Below are 18,338 nucleotides of genomic sequence, written 5' to 3'. Positions count from 1 at the left end.
ATACAGGTGTCAGAAACCACAGCTGAAAGTCTATTTGAGATTACTTTACAACTGGAAAAAGCCAAACTTCAAACACCATGTTATGGCTGATCAAGTATACCTGAGTTTAGGGAACAGGGAATTGCAATTCAATTTAATTTCTGGCCAAACCATCACTTTAATATTGCTCTTTAACATCTCTTGCTGTACTGACAACAACAACAAAAAGGTCTCTCCATCCCAGAAGCTAAGCCTATAAATCAGTCTTCCTTTCTCCATTTAACTCATTCATCTGACTGAGCAGAGCATTAAAAGATTTGTAGTTACCAAGCTAACGTTTGCCCATAGATGAGCTCCAGAACATTCCGCGCAATATCGAACACAGGCTTCCTTTCCTTTTTCAGGACCTTCTGTGAGAACAACCTGAATGAGGGGAAATGTGTTTATGCAAAATGTTTTGCTGGGGTATCAGAAATGCTGTTTGGATCTCTTTACATTCTGTTCTTTACATGGTGCAGTATGTCAGCGAACTCACCTCCACAGGAACTCCCCAAAGAAAGTGTCCAGCATTGTGAAGATGAAGTCCATCAGCAGAAACCGATATAACTCCTGTCCCACAAAACTCTCCCAGCACTGACAACATAACACAGACATACAGCTCCAGTTAGGTTTTATCACCTAAATACGGGGCAACACTGTATTTTCACTTTGCCTTTACAACTAAATGTCTACTAACTTCAGTTTAACTTAACCTCAACCTGTTTGTATAGCATTGTGAATAACACCACTACCTCACATGTGGCAGAAATCTTGATACCATGGTCAGAATGAACAATGGTTCACAATGATTCTCTCACCTTTAGGCTCACACTCCCTGGGTCCGCAGCCACCCGGCCCAACCAGTGGTAACACAGCACTCCAAGCACGCTTACCTTCAGCATCAGGTTCCTAGCAACGAAAATCTTAAATCAATCTTAAACCAATCTAAACCGTTTAATTCCCCTGTAAGTAAGGAGATTTAGTTTTAAAATAGCTTATTTTAAATAACAGCAGTTTTAAATAAAAGAAAATATAAAATCAGCATTGTGTCAACCCCCTACACAGAACACTGACATGTGTGATGTTTTGTGAGTACAATTAAGAATTACCTGAAGATGGCAACATAGTTGCGTTTGCTGGGGGAATCGTACTCTTCCATCCATGCCACAGTGTTGAAAAAGCCGGGAATAAGCAGATTAATGGAGGACACGGCCACCGGGAGCGCAAGCAGGCTTGCCTCCTTCAGCAGGAGACTCTCTGGAGTGTTTGAGGAGGAGCGAACACGGTCCTGCAGGTCCTGAGAGAGAAAGAGAGAAACACAAACAAAGAGGCAGAGAGAGAGAGAGAGAGAAAGAGAGAGAGGAGAAAAGCATGACAGTTCAGGTGCTGAACCACACATATTTGTCATTCCATGTTCTAGGAAGTCTTCACTGAGCAAACATGAACACACACAACTCTGGAATGCAGAGACCACAACAGAGGATGCCTTCCAGCTGCAAAGAATGCGCAATAGACTAAAGAGTAGCAAAAGTGAGAGGGGTGAAGCTAACTCAAAACAAATGAGCAGTAAGTCAGTTTGTCTGCAGTGTACGACTCTGTGCTCACCTTATGCATGTGCTCTGAGAAGTAGTAGACGGCACAGGCGCATGCAGCAGTGCTGCCGATACATATGGTCCAGGCCAGTATCTGAATGGACACAGTCGCCAGACGCTGCCACCATGAAGACTTCACCTCCTTACGGGTTACCTCCGCAACCAACTCCTAAACAGACAGTAGGAGGTTCATAGGTGTGACACTGAAAGTACACCTAAAATGTGCGTCAATTTTTGTGCGTGTGATTTTTTTATACTTATATGATTACTTGAAGTCTTTGTGTCAGAAACTCGCCTGTCCCTGTTCCTGCACTATATTTTCAACATTACCACTTTTTGCACACACCTGTGTCTTGTTAACATGTTTGCATATGCCCCTTGTGCAACTTTCTGGCAGTTTTTTCCACTGCGTATTCAAAAACAAGAACTGACCCAAACAGGAAACAACAGAACCGAAAGCTTTTTATTTTCCACCTACTTGAGAAACAGGTTGAACTGTGAAACAGTTGTGTTGGCTTTCTGGTCACTTCACGTCTCTCTAAAGCATCTATTTTGGTTAACTAACCACCTTTCTATTTGGCTGATAATTTATTGGCTGACATGAAAAGCTATACTAAAGTACTGCTGTACTACTGAACTGGTCTGTGAAAGCTAGCACAAATGTTAAAGTAAATGCTAAGGTTAGCGTTAGCTTCCTAACTAGCTTAGCAAACTCTTTACAATAACGATTCTAAAAACATCAACAACGACTGTCGTTGGCTTCAACAGCTACTTGTTTTCTGGTACCAAAACCTCCAGTACTTTCTGCAGTACCTTTGTCTTTGTTCGCTCTTGAATTTGTTTATGTTTATAAGTCTGTTGTCCTTGTCTGCTTCTCTAGGCCTGCTTCCTTTCTATTGTCTATATTTTCTTTTAGTTGTACTCCTTAGCCCTTGTTTTTAGTCCGTTTCATCTTGCTCCTGTTTATGGTCTGTTTTTTCCCAGTTAGCCCATCTTGTTTTGTTGTTGTATTGGGTTGTTGTTCGACCTGATTTGCTTACTTTGAGTTGAGTGGAGATGTTCTCATATTGAAGTCTGACTGAGGATTTCTTGGTGACTTTGAAGTCCCAGGAACAGAAGACCTTCATGGCCAGCAGACCTTTGGACCGGTCAATACGGAAACTCTGCCCAAACGACTTAGACATGCTGGAACACAGATACGTAAAGGCAATATATACGTTACTACATGTGTCTGATAATTACACTGAGGCAAGTCCTAACTTTAATTCTTACTAAATCAAAGAAAGTAGACATCAAAGCATCAGCTCCCCAGACACAGATTAAGCTGAGACTTGAGAAGTGAACTGAAAAGAATCTTTAGTCAGACAGAATGTGATAAACAGCTGTGCTTAATCTGTAAACGACCCAAAGTATTAAGATTTAAAGGAACGGTTCAGTGAAAATTCAAATTAACACAATTTTCCACTTACCACAGATGATAGTCAATGGGCCAAGACACGTCTGGAGTCCAAATGGAGATGCAATGCTAACATCGCTAATAAACATTACAAGTCAATAGTCACCCAAGTAGCCAGAGTTCTGTAAATACATCCCCATAGTATCTCTCAACCTTCTCTCAAACCACTTTCAGGTTTTCATTAAGGTCATACAGACTTGTTGATGTGGTTAGGGTGACTACTGTGTTCTAATGTTTGTTAGTAACATTAGCCTCTTAAATAAACAAAGCAAAATTTGTCTTGGCTGATTGACTGCATCAAGGCTAAGAGGAAAATAGTGTAAATTTTAGTTTTTGCCAAATTATTAAAAGTTAATAAAAATCACACGATCAAATGCAGCACTAGATTTTTATGTAGATAAGCAAGTCCCTCACCTGTAGACAAGGATAATGCAGGTGATGAAGAAAGCCATTCCAATGGTAAAGAAGTAGGCCAGAGGCATGTTATAGGATAAATGGAAGCCACAGGAAGACTGGCCACCTGTGTTGCCACAGGTCTTTGTTAGGGTATAGTTACTATAATAGCCATAGTACATCAAAGAGTCTGTGAAGTAGCCCTGAGAAAGAGAGAGAGGGAGTGAGGGAGGGAGAGAGAGAGAGATAGTAATTGATTAAAACAATCAAAAGTTTTGACAGTCATAAATGCATTATAAATCATTAAATAAACTGGCCTCTTCACAGTTGTTCTTAGACTATCCTACTCATGAGAACAAAACTGAAGAGAAGAAGAACTCTGCATCCCTTTCAACAGGAGTAGTTTGATGTAAAATGCCCTATTTAAGAGAAACTTGCAGAGTCAGGATTGTTCACTGTGGTGGTGCTAGGAAGAGTTAAAGGGGAATTCTGCCAATTCTTTAAAGTTTCTGTATAATTAAGTGGGTAAGAAGTAAACAAAGTCATTCAGAGTGGTTTGACGTAAAATGCTCCATTCTAGAGAAACGTACAGAGTCACAACTGTTCACAGTGGTGGAGACAGGAACCAGATGCATGAAGAGTTTAGCGCTTCGAAAGGCCTCTTCACAGAAAGTTATTACTTAAAATAGTTATGAATATGCTGCCTGATGCCTGAGACACTGTTTTACGGAAGTTTTATTTTTTGTTTTTGGCCTAAAGTGTATTTTTTTTAAAAGCCATTCATGGTGGAAGCACATGTTTAGACCATTGTAAGGCAAAGTGGCCCCCAAAGAAAACTTTTTTGTTTCAGATTTACCACTATTTCACTGATATTAACATTACACATAAAATTAAGAAAACACATGTAGGTTCACTGGTGGTTTTGGATACTGAATAAAATAGCTGTATTTGTTTTGTAGACATCGTGAGCCCCGGTTTCTATCACTACCACCATGAAAAAAATGCTCTCTCACAGAAAGCTATTACATGAAATGGTCATGGATATGCTTCCTGATGCCTGAGACATGTACTGAGATAAGGTTGTAGCCCTAAATGTACTTTTAAAATTAATTCAAGGTGGAGAGGTACATGCAAGGCAAAATAGTCCCCAAAGGAAACCAACATTTTTGGATGTACCACTATTTTACCGCATTACATATAAAAACTCAGAAGACATGTATGCTCTCTTGTGATTTTGGACGGCAAATTAAATATATGTCTATTGAAGACACAACCCTTGCTTCCTATCATCATCACTGTAAGAAATTAAAAATTACTCATTAAGCTTCTCTACAATGAACCATTTCACATCTAAACACTCTCAATGACTTTTCAACAGCTGTATGATGCAAAACCTTTGAAAAATCAGTGAAGACAATTTTGACTAGTCATTTCATGCATTATAATGTCTAGATAATATTTATTAACATCACACTGACATCCAGTCACATAAATGTAGCTGGATGTCAGTGTGATGTTAATAAATTTGTATTTGTATAAGTGCTTTTTGAATTACATACAAGTCTAAGAAATTCTCTTCTGGAATCTATACAGTAGATTCAGTGCAGTTATACATTTTATAAGAACTGAGAACAATAAGCACTGATAAATATGCTTACGGTGCAGTAAAAAATAAAGAGTGCTTTTTTGTGCATTTTTTTCTCCACATGTGATTAATTTGCGCTAATGACATACAGATACATAGCTTAGCTGTTTCTTCAGTGCGCCTCAAACCACCATTCTGAAGTGTCCAAGCGTAAATAAATAGACTCTCATCTCAGAAGTCACACCAGCCACATTCCAGGGCAGCTAAGCTGGGTCTTACCGCCCCGGTGAGTAGCTCAAGGCCGTAGAAGGGGTCTGAAGATAACGGCGTAGGAGGCCGCACTGCCTGGGGGACCACCAGAAACAGGCCTAGCACCAGGAGCAGAAAAAAGTTGAAGAAGAGGAGAGTCCTGAGGAAGACGAAGTAGGAGAGGACGCCCGTTCCAAAGCGGCCACTCACTGTCTTCAGAGCTGTCTGCCACAACTGCAGTGAGGAAAGGAAGGAGAGCCAGGCATACCAGCTCTGTCTAAAAGCCTGAGAAACAGAGAGAGAGATTATCATAGTTAACTTCCACCTCAAACACTTTCTGCCGTTCTTTCAGATTTCAGCTGCGACACTAGCCTTCTTCATGTTCCCTGACACTGTAATTAACATACAGGATGAAGGAATTTAGCAACAGAGACAAAAAAAAAAGCGGCTAGAACTTGGACGACAGCCAGCATGCTTGATGACTCATCTTTACAGGCCAATTAAGACTCTGAGACAATACAACGAGTTACAGTTCTGCCACAAACAGAGAGAAACATTACTGAGAGTCTGACAGGCTATCAGAGGGGAAAGGAGCCCAGGGCCTCATGAAGTAGATCGCAAAAGCAACAGCTTTGACACAAACCTGTCCGGTCTGGTATTAATCAGTGAAGCATGTTGGGTAATGAACTCACAATGATGATGTAATATTTGAGCTGGCTGCAGCAGGGGATCTCGCTGAGGGAGAGGGAACGGCCAGTTTTATTCAAGGCCAAACGCCTGCAATAGAAAGACAGTATAGTATGTTAGTATATAGAGTCTAGTGTCTACAGAGCAGTTTCTTGTAAGACAAAACAGTCCCCATAGAAAACATGTTTTAGATTTACTATTTTCACCACAATCAACATATAAAACTCAGATATGTAGGCTGTGTAGGTTAAATGATCATTTTGGATAGCTTATAAAATGGCTATACTTGTGTTGTAGGCATTGTGATCCCTGATTCCTATCACCACCACTGTAAAGAAATCTGAGTTTGTAAGTTTCTCTACAATAAACCATTTCACATCCAACCACTCTGAATAACTTTATTTACATCTCAATTATTGAATTATGCAGAAATATATGTAGAAAAAAATTAGGTGGACTTTCCCATTAAGGCTACTTTAAACTGGATCATGTGTAATGATTTTAGACCAAAAGCTAAATAAATTTAAATGTAATAATAACAACAACAGAATCCTTTTTATGAATTCATTAATTTGACTTCATCGCACAGCAATTTGGTAAATATCTGACATCTTAAATGTGCTTTACAAATCAATTTGATTTTTTTAACACAAAAATTTCTAAAATAAAAAAAAAACAAAAATGAACTGCTCTTACAACAATGTGGAGTAAATTACAGTGTATCTGTACAACCAGTACCACTCATTCAGTTCCTCTCTCTCTCAGACAAATGGATATTTGTTCCATTGCCAAACAAGCTGCCATTTCTGTATTTACTTCCTATTGCTGTCACTAAGATTCATTATAATTCTAGTGAATGCCAGACAGCAGCATCTATACCTAGACTGCACTGGCCCTGACAGCTGCTATTTAAAAAACAACATGAAACAGCTGCTGTGTTGTGGAAGTCAGATGTTTTAATATTTTAATGCAAGACTGTATGTTAATGTATGACTGATACATGAAAGTTCAACTGGATTATAAAATGGTGAATTATTTCTCAAATAAGATAAGACCAGATGACAGTGATAACGTGTTTGTTTGCTACTTAGGTCAGACTCAGGTTTGTTATCTAACTGATTTTATTATATAGTAGATTTGCTAAAGAATATGCCTCGCTAAACAGGAACTTTCCAAATGAGCCAAGTACGTCTCCCTGTGGAAACATTATGACCTGATCATTACATCAGATAAAAAGCACACTGGTCACAAACAGTGCAGAGCTTTGTGATAGCATTTTGATCTATGATAGCAGGAGGACTGGCACGTCGTCTCTTCAGAAACAACCTGACACGGGCACGGCTGTGCTGCGGAGTCAGGGTTTTAAAGTTGCGGGTATGGGTCAGGTTTAAGCTACGGTTTCATGCCAGTACAGAATAGAAGCACATACCTGAGTTCCCGCTTCTCTCCCAGATTCAGTGGGATGGCTTTCAGCATGCGTACGCGATCACTCTCAGACAGGTTCTGCAAGTTATTCACTAGACGTTCCCTCTTATTCTCTACACACAGACACAAACAGATTGTTTTTATTACTATTATTATTCACATACTCTACTTATTGCACATTATAATTTTTCATAAATTACTCTCCATTACTTTCAGCCACACATATACAAACACACTAAGGGTGTAAATTAGTGATTCACTATGATATCATCTTGGTATCGGCAGATAACTGTAAAATAAATTGGCATCAGACAGATGTTTAGACTTAACTTGATGTTTAGATTTGATGTTTATATTTCAAACCAATATTTAATAGTGTATTATTCTCCAGAACAGAAGGATGTTTATGTGACCCTGAGCTACTGTGCCACAAAACTAAATGTTACATTTACCCGTGATGTAACACACACACACACACACACACACACACACACACACACACACAAACACACACACACACAAGAAATGTCCCTCACCTTCCCTATCGAAGTTGACAGGGTCCGTCTCCACGCGGTAGCCACAGATGCTTGGCCGGGCGGAGCGCGAGAAGGAGTGGACGGACGGTCTGCTCTGTCTGCGCCTGCACAGCTGCATGGTGCGGTTATAATACTGCGAGAGGATTGCACCACGGCTGCGTCCTAGGACAAGCAGAAAGACAGAGATAGAGATAATGAAAACAAGGTTCGAGAACAAAAGACAGGGACAGCAACAGACAGCAACAGACAGCACTAGTTAATGTTGTTGTTTTCTTTCAGAAGTCAGAGGCACCGTAAAGTTGGAACTTCACACACACACACACACACACACACACAGACACGTCAAATAAATAAATAAATAAATACATAAATAAAAAAGCTGCTTTATGCTTTAAACACACATTTACACATTCACTGAGTGATCCCTTTTTAAGAAAAAAATCCCTTTAGGCCTTCTCGAAGTCCTACATTGGTCACTGACTGCAAGTATGAGCTCTATTTGTCATTGCCTGCTCTGTTATAAGCTTTCGAATAGAACATAGAATGTGCACCAGCGTTACTTAGCACAAGCATTAAATCCCATAGGGGCGCTAGCAGAAATTAGCATCACAGAGTTGAGTTTGTCTCAGTTTTCACATTTATAGCCCAGAGTGAAAAAATAGCTCCAAGAGTCAGGGCTCACCACTGAACCACGGAAATGGGTGGAGCACATATAGCCTTTTAGTGGTTTAGTTCTGCTCCAGCTGGCTTCTCTATCAGTCAGATAGCTTTGGGGGGAGAGGGGAGGGGTAACAAAGCCTGCGCATTCCATATCCTAAAAACCAGGAGAATGTGAAACCAGGAGATGCTCAGATGCCTAAGACCATGCTGAGGTTCTTCTTTAACTAGCATCTTTCATTTATTATAAACTGATCCATTCACATAGAGTTTCTCTTCTCTCATCTCTGAAGGAGCAGTCTGAGTAAAATGCTGGTTTCCATCAGGCTAAAACCCTGTTTAGGTTTATGAAGCTCTCATAACCATGATCAGCTCTGCAGCTATTTCAGGTCTGCTGGACACATCCGTTCACCAGGAAATCTGGTTTCAAAATCTGGCTTTCAGTTCCTCTAGCAGGTGTACAATAATACACGATACACATGAAACTGTCTTGAGACAATGATATGAATCATACAGGAAAGTATGTGCAGTAGGCACAGTATGCCCTCGACCAGAGAGTAAACAAACAGTTAGTATTTAAGAATCATACTTCGACCTTTGGTCTCATTTGTAAGCATTTTCAAACACACCTTTTGTTTGTGTACCAAGCTGCTATAGTACTGTGTAGGTAGCAGCTGACATATTCCTATCATGTACCACTATTTCAGATGTAAGATTTTGTTATGAGCGGTGAGTCAAGGGCCTGCTAAGCTTTTCGGATAAAAACGGATCAGAAGTAATTTGACAGATGGTAAGGTCAACTGTGTGAATCAAAAATAATATGTGTAATAAGAGAAGACCGACGTGATATGATGTTTCATTACTACAAGATATGTGTCGATGTCACCAGTACTACTACTACTACTACTCTGACTAATAATAATAATAATAATAATAATAATAATAATAATAATAATTCCTTACAATTAACAACCAGGTTTCAAAATACATGTAAATGAGTAAACTTTTATACTTTTTACTGTCTTCAAGGGTGACATAGGAATAAATCAGACTGTGTAAACATACAAATAGATCAGATCAGTACACACAAGCATGTCAGGCAGACAGGTAAGTCTCTCTCACACACACACACACACAAACACACACACACACACACACACACACACACACACACACACACACACACAGACACTCACACACTGCAGTACCCACCGATGGTGCGGCTGGGCATGGAGGAGAGCACTCTGAGAGTGGCCGTAGACCAGCAGGGCTCCATTAGCGGGTCTGTGTCCCCTTCATCCTCACAAACACCTACACAACTGCCTGCACCACTCAGAGACGGAACATCATCTGAAACACAAACATACATGCTCATGAAACCATACACACACAAAGAACAAACACAGGAGTGTGTATAATCTGTGCTTTAGTAATGTTTTCACACTTTTCCCAAAAGACATTGTCACTGGTATAGTTTGGTGATGTTGCCTGGTCAGGGAATCAAACCCCACTCTGCCACAATAAGGGCAGTAGTGTTACCTGCTACACTGTATCAAGCAGTTTTACCTTGTAAGATTTATCTGTAAAGTGCTTTTTACAAAAGCTTTATGTTTTTCAAATAGCATGTGTGGGCACCTCTGGTCTCTTCCTCTAGATCCATAGAGCTCATTTCCATGACCTGGGGGTTCAGGTCTTGACTCTGTTCCTCAATCAACTGGGTGAAGGAGTCATGAACCCGGTCTTCATCCAAAGGACTCCTAAAGCACAAAAACACAAATACACACATAAAAATGCATTTAAGGTGTGGTTTGATTGCTCTTTTAGATTTGGACTATTTGGACAGTCAGCCAAGGCCCAATCCCATTTCACCCTACCACTTAGCCCTTAGCCCTCTGTTTTGCACATTAACGCTCAGGGGTAGGGTGTCCTGATTTTTGTTGAGATAGACGGGTAGGGTGAAGTGTTAGTGCTACATGGCCCTCCAAACAGAGGTTTTTCAGAGACACACTCTAAATGGAGTGTTATATAAAAAAAAGAAACACCGGCAAGATGGATGTGCGAGCGACTAAAGAAAATCTATAGCATTTTCTCTGTTAAAAAAAAAATATGATAACCATTGTATTATCATATGTCGTTTGTTTTACATGAAGACCTCACTTATGGATGGAATAAAAATATTAATAATAAATATCTTAAAGAGATCCAAAAAGGATGAAAAGGGGTGATGGTCATTTTATAAAGGGCAGGTTTTTATTTCTTGACTGGGGGGATGGCATTCTCCTACATGTCGTTTCAGCGTATTCTGGTCCTTTTCTTCATAACAAGGATAAAAATCCCTAATAGTTTGCTGACATCTTGGTAGCTAGCTAGGTAAATTTCCTCTTTCACCTTAAAGAGTCCAGCAGTTCTGACGCCTGAAGCGCCAGAATGTAACTGCTGCTCCATTTAAGGTGGAACTGGAAAATTCAAACAAGAAGCTGGAGAATATCTGACTTCAGCTTCATATCACTGAAGAATTTGAGGTGGGCAATAATAAATAATTATCACATCCCCCCCTCTTTGTAGGCATATGATGTCCTAAATGTAACTAAAGCCCAGCTGCGAGGTTGCTGAACTTTACCCTCCTCTGCTATCACTGAAGACTGGCAGGGTCACCTACAGAGCACCGCTAGTAGCCTGTTAATGAAGTAATAAAGAACATTATTTGAGGGTTGTCCAATTTCGTAGGGGAAGATTTCAATCACTACCCCTTATAGCTCAGTTCCAAGTGGCAAGGTGACAATCGAAAACAAGGGGTAGGATAAAAATAAGAAATGGGATTGGGCCTAAATTTAAATTTACATACTCTTAAACAGACTTGCTTGCATGGTTTCTGACACAGTATGACACACTGTTAAATATACAATACAAAAAAGAAGTCTTTAAGATTAGCTTTGTCCATTTTAGCTCTATCCATATCTATAAAAATGTCTATTTTATAAACAACAGTATGTCATATAGTGTTATAAACTGTTCATTTTAAATGACATCTATATTGTATGTGTGAGAAAGGTTACCCTGTTAGGGTAATTCAGATGTAGTTTTTTGGTGTGTAACTGAGCCAACATGGCGCCAGCATGGTGACCAATTCAGCATTCCTAACCTGCCTCGTTTTGACTGGCTACAACATATTCCAGCTCAGCAGCATATCAGTAAAGTGGAAAATTAAAATTACATGGCGACTTCAGTGTGGCACAATTTTGTTTTAGGTTGAATGGGATTTTTGTGTCTCGAAAGCTTGTCCAGCCTCGCAGCAGTTGAAAGAACACAACTGTGGGTGGACCATGGATGGGGCATAAATGGTTCAATTGCTTCTCAAGTACAATCATTACATTTGATGGAACAGAACCACAGTGACACATCTCCATCTCCAGAGACCTAAACCAAAACAAGTGACTTGCACATGATGTCATCATGTCACCAATCACATGCTTATTGCTTCAGCTGAGACACAAAATGAAACAATCACTAACAATCTGCCAAAACAAAGGGCCTTCTCTGCTGGAGCCTGAGGACCACGCCTGTTCTGCAGGCCTCCAGAGAACAAAGAGAGGCAGGAAACAAGGGCCTTCCCACAAACACCACTTTTTATCCGGCTCTGTTGGGGGAAGCTGATGAAAGCGCAAAGACTATAAACATCCACAACGTACTTCTATGACCCGCTACACAGATATCACAGGAAGAGGTGGAAGGGGCAGAGTGGCAGCAAAGAGGTATTAAGAAAGAACTCACTGGAAGAGAACTTCATTAAAATAAATAAAAACGAAAGGTACTTACTCAATTCCTGCCTCCATGAAGTGGGCATCTGCATCGAAACTCACGCTATGGGCCGCCATCATCAGCCTGAGGGTCCTGTCAGAGAGCCTATCAATTAAAGACCAACATCACGAAAGGGCTAAACGCTTCTCCTTCACTCCCTCCTCCTGTCATTCTGTTTAACCAAGCCTAAAAGAGCAAGAGAGAAAGAAAAAGGAGAGAGAATGTTCAAGAGAAACGCCGGCTTAGGTTTAGGTGTTGCAAGTCCGCCGTGTCACAACATGCCTTTTGCTGCTTCTCGGCAGTTGAAATACCTACACACACCCAGTCGGGACGAAACAAGAAAGAGCATGATCTGTCTGAAGTCAGCGCACAGTGCAGTTCCACCAAGTTCTAGTATTTGAATCCCAAGAGGACCAGGAATGACCGTCTAACTGCAAGAACCAACACATACTGTTTCTAACAGTCTCCAACATACCTTTACATCTCTGCTCCTTCCTGTGCTACAGTTATAACCAAGAGGAATCCAGTGTAGACAATGCACTCTTTAGAAAAGCCCTGATAAGGCTATAATGAGCGGCCTCTGATTCCTTTACACGGAAGACAGAACTGTTCTTACTTAGAATCTGACCAAGTTGCAGACTGGGCAGATATCTTCTTACATTAGTTTTTCTTTAGGTTCTCTAGCTGTGTAGGGTGTGGATTTCTTGGTTTCCTTGTTAAAAAAACAAAGGGTGTGTTTATAAATGCTTATGTACATCATACTCGCAGATGTCTCTCTCAGCAGGAACTCCTTTATTCAAGAAGTAGATTTACACATAGATACCCCCATGACTGTGCCAATGTGTTTAGGGTGTATATTTGGTCCATCAAATGGGGGGTCATAAATCTAAATTATACTCAAAAACAACATTTTAAAATACTGGTAGATACATATTCAGCGCAGAAAAGTAGTAGAAGAAACTCCCTAATAATAAGAATTAAATTCTTGCCCATTCAAATAACAAGTTTTGGTCCTTTGTCTGCAGTGGCCAAGGTGTAAAAAATCTCAGTTAACAGGTGGGTTCAGTCAACAAACAGTCTTATACTGACATTTAGTATTTCCTTATACAGAACAAAGTATGTTCTATATAACAAACTATAACCTCTTTCTATGACAATCATTTATTCACTCATTTCATTACAATTGTCTGCACCCAAAATGTTTAATCAAACCATTTTCATTACCTCTGCTGCCATCAGTTAGTATCAGGGTCTGTCACTTCACCTTTCAGACTCTGAGCTATTATGTGGCTTCAGGCAAAATGTACAGCTCTCTAATGTAGTATTTCACTGTTGTTCAATTTTCAAACTAGCCCAGTTTGGTAGGAAATCCATGAAATCAGCTTCCCTCTTGGTGAATGTGTGCTCTGTACCAAACACTCCATAGCATAAACACTGAAAAGCAAAAGCACATGATTCTACATAATCGCCTCTTCTGTAGGTGCACATGCTCACCCTGATTATAATGTGTTTGTTTTACATGAAGAACTCCCAGAGTGTGTAAACCTCATTAATGGATAGAATGAAAATATTGATAATAATATCTTAAAGAGATCCAAAAAGGATGGGAAGGGGTGATGGTCAATTTATAAAGGGCATGTTTTTATTTCTTGACTGGGGATGGCATTCTCCTAACACACACACACACACACACACCTCAAATTGAGCCCCGATTGCTTGTTACTGAAATAAAATTTGTCTGATCTGCATAGTGCAATTAATATTTCAGAAATATACTACAGAGAATTATAAGTTAATGTTGTGATGCAAATCAAAAAATGATAATAGAACAACAAGTCATTTATAAACGCAGGGCAGTTTGTAACAGTGGGTTACAACTAAGGTTGGGCTATATTGTGATATTGTATCATTATTGTGATAAATGTGTCACAATATGCTTTTCTGAGCATATCGTGGATATTACCAGTGCTTAAGGAACAATGACTAACTACATGTTTCATTACAAAGTGAGCACAAATAGGCCTGTTTAACTGGACTTAGTGCTGTGTAGCTTGTTAAATAATGAATAAAAATCATTGTAGTTGTAGGTTAATTATTACTATTATAGTATTTTTATATATGGCACTACAGGTTTTGTTCTATCCGTTCCAACTTCTTAAATCTCAGAAAAACGAAATATCATGATGCATATTGTGAAAATGTCTTGTAGTATCGCAACATAACATTTTTTCTTTTTTGAAATTTTTATTACAACACAGGTATATCTGTAGGTAATCCAGCAGCTCATGCAACACTAAAGCCATCAGCGATATAGACTGTGTACCTTTTTCTACAACCATCCAGTGACCCCCTCAGAATTATCTTGTAATTTCAAGAAGTGGAAGAAACACGATCCCACTGTTGACCTTGAAATTTGCCCCAGTCCAAAACTTCATTCACAATATACTGACACCTGAATTCCACTCCTTTTTATCCTGGAGGGCCACAGCTTGTTTCCTGCTCCAACACACCTGGTTTGGTTTATCAAGACCTGGACGACACACTTATGAGCTGAGAATTATGAGCAGGATATTACACTGCACTGTGCAGTACTTTTGGCCTCAGGCATCAGTTTTGAGTGCCACTGCATTACATGACTCAGACAGGCATTATTGTGTCAGATGTGCTTTCATAATAAGGAAGTGCTTATTGCAGTAATCTCTAACCACTCTGTTATTTCCAATCCTAATCTATATGGAAATACGTCATCGTATTGTCATAAATTATGTGACAATATGCCTTCTGAGCATATCATGGATATCATCGGTACAAAGAGTGCACAATTAGTTTTGTTTATTTGGATTTATTGCAGCATATGAAACAATGAATAAAACTCATTGTCCAGTGCGAGTCTTTGATCGATTTTTTTAAATATCGCACTACTGGCACTTTTTTATCTGTTCTAATTGCGATACTTATTATGTATCATTAAAATGTCTTGTGACATTGTATTTTTACCATATTAAACCACCACCATAATCTATACGCATCAGTCTTAAATACATTAAATACTGAAAATGCACCACTGGTACCTTTTTGAAAGTTTTTCAAAGAAATCCGCAGGGATATTTTTACAAACTTCCGAAGTTCAGTCCTAGAAGTTGTCATCCCAAACATGTTCACTGATTTTGAGGTCTGATGAAAGTACTGTTTATCTGACGGGGACAGTTTTAGTGGTCTACCAGGTCCCATATTCTCTGTATCTTTTAATCATTTTTAGAACTCCAGCATCTCTTAAGAATTATATCCTGAAAAATTAATAACTTGTACTTAATTGGCTTTTTGGCCTGGAAATTAAATAACTGGGTGGTTAAAAAGGTGATCTCAGACTTTTGCACAATTAAGTATACTAAAGGAATACTCCATTGTTTTTTAACCTTCTATCGGCTCCATCTGCAGCATATAGTTGACAGAGACAAGTGCTGAGCCTGTGTTTGAATAAGGACAATCATAAACATAAAGACTTTAAAAAGGTATGCAGTGTGCTCCTGGAATTACTGACTCATTTAATAACCACACTGTCACAGAGTCAGAAGTACAGACATGCTGTGGTGGTGCCATGCAACTTCACGACCTCAGAGACAAGACATACGTTCAGTAACTTCAAACAGCATGTGCTGCAGTGGATGATATGAATGTGCGAATAGAGAAACAACATACAGAAGAGACACTAAAAGAGCCAGCTGGAGAGCAGCACACTAAAACTGAGCATATTAAAAGCTGTCATACAGAACACATTCTCTTTAACTAGAGATAGTACAGAGCAGTAGAAAATGTTAAATCAGATATTGAAGAAAAAAGGATGAATCTGATCAGATTCTGTAATAAATCTAGCTTGAAATATCACAGAATTGCTTGTAGCACAATATAATATAACATAGGTAATATGATCACAATAGTAGTCACATGTAGCTTAACAGTAACATAAGACACTAAGTATTACAGTATTTTAAAGGTTGGCTGTTTTTCTCATATCCTATTCCACCCAGTAGCTAAGTCTCCCTCTATCACACAATGCCTCCTTTGAGACGGATGAAGAGCCACTGTATCTTTTTAAACAGATGCAATTTTTGGTCAAAAATGGGAATTTAATAACATGTCACTTCGTGTGGTGGTGTGAGTTGACAAGCAGCAGCAAAATGCTAATGGCAAAATCAGTAACGCCAGTATTTTGTGGGTGATGGCAGTGGGTGCTGCAGGTTTATCTATACTGATCAGTTCAGTTTTTAACCATTTTGTGCAATAAAAATTTTACTTTATTTGATACATACTGTTCTTGTTACATAATACTAATTATATAATAGTCAATGCTAATTACACACACACACACACACACACACACACACATACAAAGTGTTTACATTAGTGAAAGTTTAACGGACATTTTAGCATAAGTATAATGTATAATACGCTGTTGGCCATGTATGTAAGTACTATAACATAAACTGTTACGAGGCAAACAATTATGCTGAGTGCACACTACAGTCATAAGCACATGTTTATGCGTGCGTGTGCCTGTGTATTGAGAGGGGGCCGACTGAAACTCCATATACGTGGGCAAGGGCCTTTTTTCCTGGCATGAAGACGCTAATGACATCATCAGAAGTCTGTGGTCAGAATGGAAAACTTGATTGAGGCAGATTGAGTGCCCTTCCAGTAAAAACCCTGAAGTCTGTACAGCTTGTATATCCTGCTTTTCTGTATGACTCTAAATGAAGTCTACTTTAAGTAGCATACTTTGGTTGGGGTTTCTGTGTGCTGCACGTTATTGACTTGTGCCGCTGTGTTCACAATGTTACTCGTGAAGCCACTTACAGCGCTGCAAAAATGCAGCTGCTATTCATTCGTTCTGTGCCTGTGTGTGAGAGAGAGGAGGGGTAAGAGAATGAGAAAGGGAGGAGGGGTGAAAGAAAAAGACTTGTCAGGGCCTCTATGAGAAAAGGGCTGACCTCAGCCATTCTCTGACCATTTTTTTAAATGTACACACAACAGTACGCTCCTTTCCTCTGACATTTCAACACACATTGTACACACAGTCAAACACACACACAGTACTGGGGCAGTGACCTTGTCCACATTATCAACATCACTGTTACTGTAAATATGCAGGTATGAAACTTAAGGGCCAGTTTTTTACATCTAAACCTGAAGCCAGTAACAATCAGTGAAAAACAGAGGCGGCAGTGATCTGTTCCCCTGTGTCAGCACTGAGCTGATCTCTCCAGAAAATGCCAGCTCAGATATCAGGTTAAAAAAAAATAACAAATACAATCCAATCCTGTGACAAATTTAGCCTGAAATATTAAAGAATTTCTAGTGGTGCCAAGTCAGATTTGGCAGGAGTTTTTCGGACCACGCCATACATCTTTACATGTTAACATCACAAGCACTGGCTCAAAAAGAAGGCTCGGCTCAATGTTTAGGGCTCAAATGCAAAATCAACATTATACTGATGAAGATGTGATGACAACAGTAAATAATTCACTTATATCCTCGTAAAACGCGTTCTTCATCAAGTTTTGACTGAGTTCTCTTAGAATGCACTTTCAACGCAATCCATTTATCAGATTCATCCAATTCAAAGTCTCCAAATCCACAATCTTACGTAGTGCAGCTTTAATATAAAAAAAACAGAAGGCCAGCTAAGCATTGTCCTAGAATTCCTTTCATTTAAAATCAGTGGTGGTACTACTGGCTACCTGCGGCGACTGGGCCACTTAAAAACCTTATTGCACTTTATTTATACTACATGTATCAGGCTCCAGTCCTTGCGGGCCAAAACACTGCAGACTTTCACACGGTGCCTCAAACACACTTGATTCAGCTCATCAGCTAATTCGCAAGGCCTTCATGAACTGAATTCAGAACATTAGATGATAGTAAACGCTAATCTCTGCAGCACT

General features: G+C 39.5%; 1 protein-coding gene across 2 annotated transcripts in view; it reads right to left on the bottom strand.

Annotated features, from left to right (window-relative positions):
• tmc6b (transmembrane channel-like 6b) overlaps positions 1-18,338 on the bottom strand; it is a 32,553-nt gene that overhangs the window by 6,886 nt on the left and 7,329 nt on the right. For both annotated transcript variants that reach the window (XM_036586003.1, XM_036586002.1), the window contains exons 2-15: positions 12,415-12,582; positions 10,234-10,355; positions 9,811-9,948; positions 7,942-8,103; positions 7,410-7,518; positions 5,986-6,070; positions 5,324-5,578; positions 3,481-3,662; positions 2,651-2,795; positions 1,624-1,779; positions 1,128-1,315; positions 837-927; positions 515-612; positions 307-402 (exon numbers count right to left, since the gene is read on the bottom strand). In XM_036586003.1, coding sequence (XP_036441896.1) covers positions 307-402; positions 515-612; positions 837-927; positions 1,128-1,315; positions 1,624-1,779; positions 2,651-2,795; positions 3,481-3,662; positions 5,324-5,578; positions 5,986-6,070; positions 7,410-7,518; positions 7,942-8,103; positions 9,811-9,948; positions 10,234-10,355; positions 12,415-12,476 — 1,889 coding nt within the window. In that variant the 5' untranslated portion in view covers positions 12,477-12,582. The remainder of the gene's footprint in view (positions 1-306; positions 403-514; positions 613-836; positions 928-1,127; positions 1,316-1,623; positions 1,780-2,650; positions 2,796-3,480; positions 3,663-5,323; positions 5,579-5,985; positions 6,071-7,409; positions 7,519-7,941; positions 8,104-9,810; positions 9,949-10,233; positions 10,356-12,414; positions 12,583-18,338) is intronic.

The sequence above is a fragment of the Colossoma macropomum genome, unplaced genomic scaffold (assembly GCF_904425465.1).
Source record: "Colossoma macropomum unplaced genomic scaffold, Colossoma_macropomum, whole genome shotgun sequence".
Taxonomy (NCBI): domain Eukaryota; kingdom Metazoa; phylum Chordata; class Actinopteri; order Characiformes; family Serrasalmidae; genus Colossoma; species Colossoma macropomum.
The sequence above is the reverse complement of the archived record's forward strand: the minus strand, read 5'-3'. Positions and strand labels throughout refer to the sequence as shown.